The following is a 7,602-nucleotide window of genomic DNA, read 5'->3' as shown; positions in this document are numbered from 1 at the left end:
ACAGTGCTCTGCACTCAGATACCACTGACTGACTGATTTCCCAGTTCTTCTAAAATGTCAAGCCTGCTATTTCTACCACAGTTTGAACAATTGATGTTCTGCAGCTTCCACTCATGAAAAGAAAGCTGGTGCTCTCTAAATGTCCACTTATTGCTTTTGGACACTAAGGCCGTGGGTCTTCTGAAACCAAAGCTGAGTGATCAAAGCAGGATTTCACTTTCAAACATGTTGGAAACCAAGTAGGCCATTTTGTTCAGAAGAGTTTTACATATAGATCTTAGGCAAGAGTCTAGTAAACCAGACTTTTCCCAGAATTATGCCCTAAACTTGGGCACCTCTCTCAGGTACTTCCCAAATTCAATCTCCAAGGGGTTGGCAATGACATTATTGCTGTTTCCCCCTTTTACGCGAGAGTCAAAATCCATTCCATTGTAGAGTAATATTGCTTCCTAAATCCGAAGGTATCCCCATCTGGTGACTCGATTACCTTGACATGTGACTTGGTTTCATTCTTGGCTAGCCAACACGGGCCAAATAGGTCCAAGGGTCTCCAGCGGTTCCCTCTCACACCAACCACTGTTCCTTTTCTTTGGTGTATTTCTCTGACCATTTGCGAGTGAGTTCCAGATAGACGTTTGGTTTGTGGGGCTGATAGTCTTGGTAGACCAGCCGCCCTATCCTCTTGGGGATGGCCTTCTCAATCTGCGTCCCCTCGTGCCACTCGTTAAATGAGGTGATGGAGATGACTTGAGGCCGCACCAGGAGGGCCGCGCTCAGGGCCGCCTCGTAGTACTTGCCGTTGACCCGGTTCCGGGTATTGTGGTTGTTCCACGGGCGAATACTTGTGTCCAGGTAGCCCGGCCCTACGCTGGGGATGAACATTAAGCTGTTGCTGTCGCAGAAGGCTTTCAGGCTGGCCCAGTTGTGATGCGATGAACCATAGGAGAAGCCGTTGGTGGCGAAGTAGGTGTAGATCCCGTCGAAGCCGCCCTGCTGGATTTCGTGCTTATGCCTTTCTTCCACCAGGAGGGCGATGAACAGTCCATCGTAGGGAGAGTTGCGGACCGTCAGGGGCCCCGCCGCAGTGAGGACGTTGGCCCACATCTCGGGGGCCGTGATGTAGGAGTCATAAATGTAGAACAGAGGGAGTGTTCTGCCCGAGTTGGTCTTCTGCCTGTAAAAGGCTGGGTGGCTTCCATATCTAAGAAACAGACATATGCGGAGATGATGGAAATGTTCACAGATCATTTGCCAAACAGACTCAAAAAACCCTTCGTGATTAGGATTGAAGATTACCAGCGAATTTTAAAGACGTTATTGATGCTCTTCAGGCAACACTTTCTCTTGGAGTGTAGTCATTAGAAATGCATTTTTAATTTTGCCCAGGGGAAAATTCTAGGTTCAGTTCCACAAGGAACTAAACAAATAACAGCAAGACACAATTAACTAGTGCCTTGCTGTACAATTAACTATCCCGTCAAAAGGAGGCAGAGGTAGCAACCTCTAGATTAACAAGGACAACTCTGTCAAGGACAATAATGGACACTCAGCAGAGGGTGACTTTTTATTTGGGGCCACATGTTGCATGTGTCTTGGGAAACTACATATGAAACTTTCCCACCAAAATCTCTTTGTACCCTACGATTCAGAATGGATCAAGACAAACACAATAATAGCTCGGATGTTAGTGCTAAAGCAATCAATCTATCACCCTGGGAAGGTCTTTCCTTTTTTTTTTAAAAAAAAAACAAAACCAAACTGTAGAAGTAGTTTTGGACATGAAAGAATAAAAGCAATTATACAGATCAGTTTGATATGACTGGTTACCAAGCACTCTTAAATGTGTAAATTTTTAGTTGCAGTTGCCATGTGATTGCATTTATAGAATTTTAGTATTGTAACTGGATTTTTTAGGTCTCTTTGGACAGCAAACAATCTCATTCACTCTTATAATAATTTAAACAGTGGTACTTGTTAAGCCCCTACTAAATGCCAAGCACTGGGCTAAATCCTGGGTCTGCTGTATGACCTTGGGCAAGTCACTTAACTTCTCTGTGCCTCAGTTACTTCATCTGTAAAATGAGGATTAAAGCTGTTAGCCCCAAGGGAGACAGGGATTGTGTCCAACCCAACTGGCATGTATCCTCACCAGTACTTAATACTGTGCCTGGCACGCAGTAAGCACTTAACAAATACCACAATCATTATATAATACAATCAGGTCAGACATGGAATCAGTCCCACATGGGGCTGAGTCTTGGACAGAGAACAGGTAAAATGTTTCCCCATTTTATAGATGAGGAAACAGAGACACAGAGCAATTAACTTGTCTAAAATCATACAGCAGGAAAGTGGCAGAGCTGAAATTAGTTCCCAGCTTTCCTGACACCCAGTACATGGGACTTGATTAAAAATTCTGGGTGAGGGAAGAATTATGCTAATTTCTGCTCAGGGTTTCTTTGGGAGCAGGCAGACCCCGACATGGCTGAAATCACTCACTTGTCTATAATGTACTTGACGTTGTTGTGCATGCTGTGATCATCCTGGTTCTTGTATGGTTCAATGTGGAAGGCAACCTGAAACATGGAAAAGGAATAGAAATCATGGGATGATAGGGGACAAAAGGATAAATATTGAGTGAACTCTATGAAATGTGTTGTCACTGATTTCTCACATTCAGTTCATTCTATCATACTGAGCACTTACTGTGTGCAAAACACTGAACTAAGTGCTTGGAAGAGTACATTACAACAATAAGCAGACATATTCCCTGCCCACAATAGTTCAATCTGTCACAAACTTCTGACTGTGAGCTCCTTATGGGCAGGAAACAGATCTGGCAACTTTATTGTTTTTCTCCTGGGCAATTAGTACAGAGCTATGCACACACATACCATTGATTAATTGCCAGTTGTTCCACCATGATAGTTCCCAGATCCGCTTTTTCCTCTGTACCCTTGAGGGCACCCTCCTGGTTCAAGCTCTCATTACTTTCTGCCTAAACTACTGTATCTCCCTACCTCCACCTGTCCTCTCTGTAGTTTGGTGAGTGCTCTTCTGCCTCCAACTTTCTAGAAGGTTATTCTGAACACACCACTCTGCTTCTCAAAAAGCTCTGAGCGCTGCCCAGTTCCTGCCAGTTTAAGTGGAAGTTCCTAATGATTTGCTTCAATACTCTCCGCCAGAAATTGAGTCATTCGTTCTATTTATTAAGCACTTTTTATGTGCCAAGCACTGGGCAATGAGTACTATTGATTGATTGGGGTGGACAGGGATCAGGTCTACCAACTCTGTTGTACTGTATTTTCCCAAGCGCTTAGTACAGTGCTCTGCACAACTTAAGGGCTCAATAAATACTACTGATTGATTTTTACCTTCCTCATTCAGTTAATTTTATTTCCTATTGAACAATTCCCTGATACACTACAATGTGCCCATCTTAAGCCTAGATAAGGTTCTGCCTTCAGAATTCAACTTTTGTTCTTTATTACTGTGAAATCTGAAAGGCTGTCTTCCCCACCCCAACTATTGTAGTAATATTTGTGATTGTAGGGTTGTTAAGAGAGGATTATAGACCATTTAACTACACAAAGATGAGCTATTTATATGCCAATAAAAACAGAAGAGCAAAGGAAAGCTTTTTATTCCCCTATTTTGATCTAGCAATATGGACCAGATGCTCTACATGATAACCCTGTGGTGGAAAATGGCTGCAAGAAATTATAGGCAAAAATGGAGAAAGCAAGAACTCTCACTTTATTTCAAATTGCATAAACTCATCAACAGCAATAATAAAAGCACTTAAGGACTAAATCTAATATACCGTATCACTTCTCCTTTGAATGTTAGGCTTCAGGCTCTACAAAAATATTTCTGCTATAAACTTCACCCATTCTGATGTGAAACTCCTTTGTTTTCAATTACCCAATTAAAGTGAAGAGTATTTTACATTCATCAATGCTCCTGGTTTATAGGGAAGGCATTTTTTTAAGTCATACAGCATTTAAAGAAAATGACATATTCAACCACACACTGCGATATGAAATATGGTAATACTACACAAAGAAAGGTTCCTTTCTCCTATGGTCAGTCAGAAATGGGTCAAATATAGTTTGGCACTAAATTGCCAGGATTGTTAGATTTCTCACACGTACTCTCTATTTCATTTTAAAATTCAATAGGCCAAAAAAAGTTATTCTTAAGGTAAAACTATCACATTTTAAGCTATAACTAGGAATTTTAATCTTTTTCCTTAAAACTACACTTTCTCATTCTATTCCAAATTTCATAAAGTTACTAAACCCTTTTGCTCATTTGAAACACAAATTATACAGATCTGCTCAGAAGATGGAGAACTCTGAATGGCTTAAAAATGAACAGGCATATGTGTGGAAGAAGGCAGAAGCTCCAGGTGAACTCTAAATACCTGAGTAATCTCCACAGTCTTTACCAGTTTCTTTAATGCCTGAATGAGAACACAGGCACCCTTTTGTTTTCTCTCTACTAGGCAGTCACTTGCTCCCGGCCAATACCCTCTCTTCACTTGGGCTGTGTGTACAATTTAAGGCAGGCAAGGAAATATTTTCAGGCTATCAGCTAAGTGAACAAGGGCTTTGAAATGGGCAATGTTTTGTAAGAAGTTCTGTGGTCCCATGTTTTCAGGGTTAGGTTCTGGGGGAACCCCTCCCCCCAAGAAGGTGAGCTTGTTGTGGGCAGGGAATGTGTCTATCAACTCTGTTGTCCTGTACTCACCTAACCACTTACTACAGTGCTCTGCACACAGTAATTGCTTAACAAATATGATTGACTGAAGCAGGAGCAGCAGCAGCAGCAGCCCGGGAGACCAGTGTCTATAGTGTCATGTTTACTGGAATTGCTTGGTGCTGTTTTCCCAGCCAAGAAAACATGGTATGCTTTGTTGTGGCAGCTAGGTCCTTAAAGGCACCCTGGAGAATGCTTGATTTGGCTATTGGGAATAAACGAGTTGTGGGCAGGCAATGTGTCATTTTGTTTGGGACTCACAAGCGCCAGAAACCATATTTCCCTTCTCACTCCAAGCACGACGGAGCAGAACACTGAGGTGAAATCAGAGACTGCATGTGAAAATTGTGTACTGATGGGGGGAAAAGTGGAGCCCCTGGAGAAGGTCTGCTGATATAAACATTTGAGTCAAGCATGGGTTGAGGTGGTAGCAATGAGAAGCCAGGAATGGGTCTTGTGATTCTGTTATATTTTCCCAAGCACTTAATACAGCACATTGCATGCATCCAGTGGATGCTCAATAAATACCATCGCATCTCCTAAAGCCATAAAACCCATAGAAAACCCTAGTGTAGGTTTCCTTTTTGTTGAATCCACTCTACCATTTCCATGACCTCTCTCTTCCAGAACTTCATTATATTTGTGTGTGTGTGTGTGTGTGTGTGTGTGAGAAAGAGAAAGAAAATAATATAGGTCATTGTTGGCAGACATTGCTGTTCAAGAAAATGGGGTATTTTCAAAGTTTTAATGGTCTTAAATCAAATATATAGCTTTATAGAACTTAAAATGGATGCAGATGTGAACCATTAGTTCCCTATCTTAAAAGCATGCCAAGACATTACTTGCTTGCCAATCAGTATGAGGATATGGCTGATAACTATATTAAATACAGTAACTATCCACATTGTTACCAAGAGTCCACTGTCCTATCAATTAATCGTAGATATTGAATGCAACTGTATGCAGAGCACTGTACTAAGTATTTGAAAGAGTACAATATAACAGTTGGGAGATGTACTCCAAATCCTAGGAGATGCTGTGCACTACATTTCAACATTTTACTTTTTAGTCAGAAAAACAGCACATAAAACACAAAGTATTTAATACTATGATGTGCAAAAATCTGAAACCATTAACGCTGACTCTATTAGCTATGTCCAAAAAATAGTGGAAACAAATATTAACTCAATAAAATCAAACTTTGTAAGAAAATAAAGTCAGGCAGATATTGTGAAATTCCATTTGGAAGAACCATGGCTAACTGTAAAGTACTATTAATGGTCACACAAATATTAATCAGATGGAGGAGCAGCAACATAAAAATCCACATGAGGGTTTAGAGAACTGCTGCTGATGCCCTAACTTTAATTCACTTCAGATTTTACCAATGGTTTTAAAATCATTTAAATGAACGGGCTATTTCCCAAAATACAATTATTCTTTTGATACTGAATGTAAGGATGCCATGTATAGAATATAGATATATCTATGTAGATATATATCTATATCAATATATCTATATAGATATACATGCACCAGGGTGACAGTGAAAAAGAACGTATCCAGGAAAAATTCACCAGAAAGTAACTTCCCGGGACTAGATGTAATCCATCAGTGAATATCTGGTATTTACTGAGCACCTACTGTGTGCAGAGCACTCTACTTGGTGCTTGGATAAGTACATTAGAATTACATTTTAAATCAAAAGAAATAATCACTGGGGGATAAAAGTATCTCTAAAGTGAAGAACTTAGTTGTTGAAAGGGGAATGATTAATAAAAAATGATCCCAAGGCTCTTGGAAAATCCAAGATCTGTATAAAAACACTAACTGACAATTTGATTCAAGCAGAACCGTAGTGGCTGATTAGACTCCTTAGGAGATCTTGGAAGGTAATTCCAAGCCAAACAGCAGGCTGAAACCACTATATTTAATAAGCTCTACTACTGTTTGAAACTGTTTTATGGGAATTTGTATTTGAGTGTAATCTTAAATATGAGTGACTGCGGGCTCCTCTTTTTCTGCCTAGGTGATAAGAGTAGCAGGTAGGAGGAAGGGGATTCTGCTAACTTGGGTAATTTGTGGATACTACTGATGGGAATTCTGATGGATCTAGGGACTTTTGGAATCAACTGGCATGGCTTGATATCAGGCAGAGAGAACCTGGTAATCCAGGCATCATCGAGGTTTCCAAAGTGGTAGAAATGGTATTTATTCAACACTCTCTGGGTGCAAGCCACTGTATTAAACACTTGCGAAAGAATGACAAAAGAATGATACACTTTTCCTGCCTTCAAAGAGCTTACACTATAATGGGGGAAGACTGTCTTTTATACAATTCAGATAAATTGCTTTCCATAATTAGAATTATTTGGAGGGAATAAAGCCCAAACTAGAGCTATTTCATATGTGATTGAAAATCAGTTGTATTTTTTTATATGGGATCTGTTAAGCACTTACTAGGTGTCAAATGCTGTCTAGGTACAAGTTAATTAGGTTGGACACAATCCCTGTCCCACATGCGGCTCTCAGTCGAAGAGGGAGAACAGGTATTTAATCCCCATTTTACAGTTGGGGAAACTGAGGCAAAGAAGTTAAGGTCACAAAGAAAGCAATTGGTAGAGCAGGGATTAGAACCTAGGTTCTCTGACTCACAGGCTGGAGCTCTTTCCCCTATGGCATGCTGCTTCAATGAGTGCTTACTACATGCAGAGCACTGTACAAAGTGCTTGGGATAAAACAGAATTGGTAGACACGTTTCTTACCCACAACAAGCATCCTTTTTGACTTCAGATATACTGAAAGCTAAAACCAATAATGAAGCAAAGTCTGCCACCATCC

At 40.6% G+C, this 7,602-nt stretch overlaps 1 protein-coding gene across 4 annotated transcripts in view; it reads right to left on the bottom strand.

Annotated features, from left to right (window-relative positions):
• Positions 1-333: 333 nt before the first annotated feature.
• The window catches only part of MANEA (mannosidase endo-alpha), a 29,954-nt gene continuing 22,685 nt past the window's right edge, over positions 334-7,602 (bottom strand). For all 4 annotated transcript variants that reach the window (XM_039914815.1, XM_039914817.1, XM_039914816.1 and 1 more), the window contains 2 exons: positions 2,500-2,576; positions 334-1,201 (listed from right to left, as the gene is read on the bottom strand). In XM_039914815.1, the coding sequence (XP_039770749.1) occupies positions 565-1,201; positions 2,500-2,576 (714 nt within the window). In that variant the 3' untranslated portion in view covers positions 334-564. The remainder of the gene's footprint in view (positions 1,202-2,499; positions 2,577-7,602) is intronic.

The sequence above is a fragment of the Ornithorhynchus anatinus genome, chromosome 19 (genome assembly GCF_004115215.2).
Source record: "Ornithorhynchus anatinus isolate Pmale09 chromosome 19, mOrnAna1.pri.v4, whole genome shotgun sequence".
Lineage (NCBI taxonomy): Eukaryota > Metazoa > Chordata > Mammalia > Monotremata > Ornithorhynchidae > Ornithorhynchus > Ornithorhynchus anatinus.
Note: the sequence above shows the minus strand (reverse complement) of the source record. Positions and strands in the feature narration are given on the sequence as shown.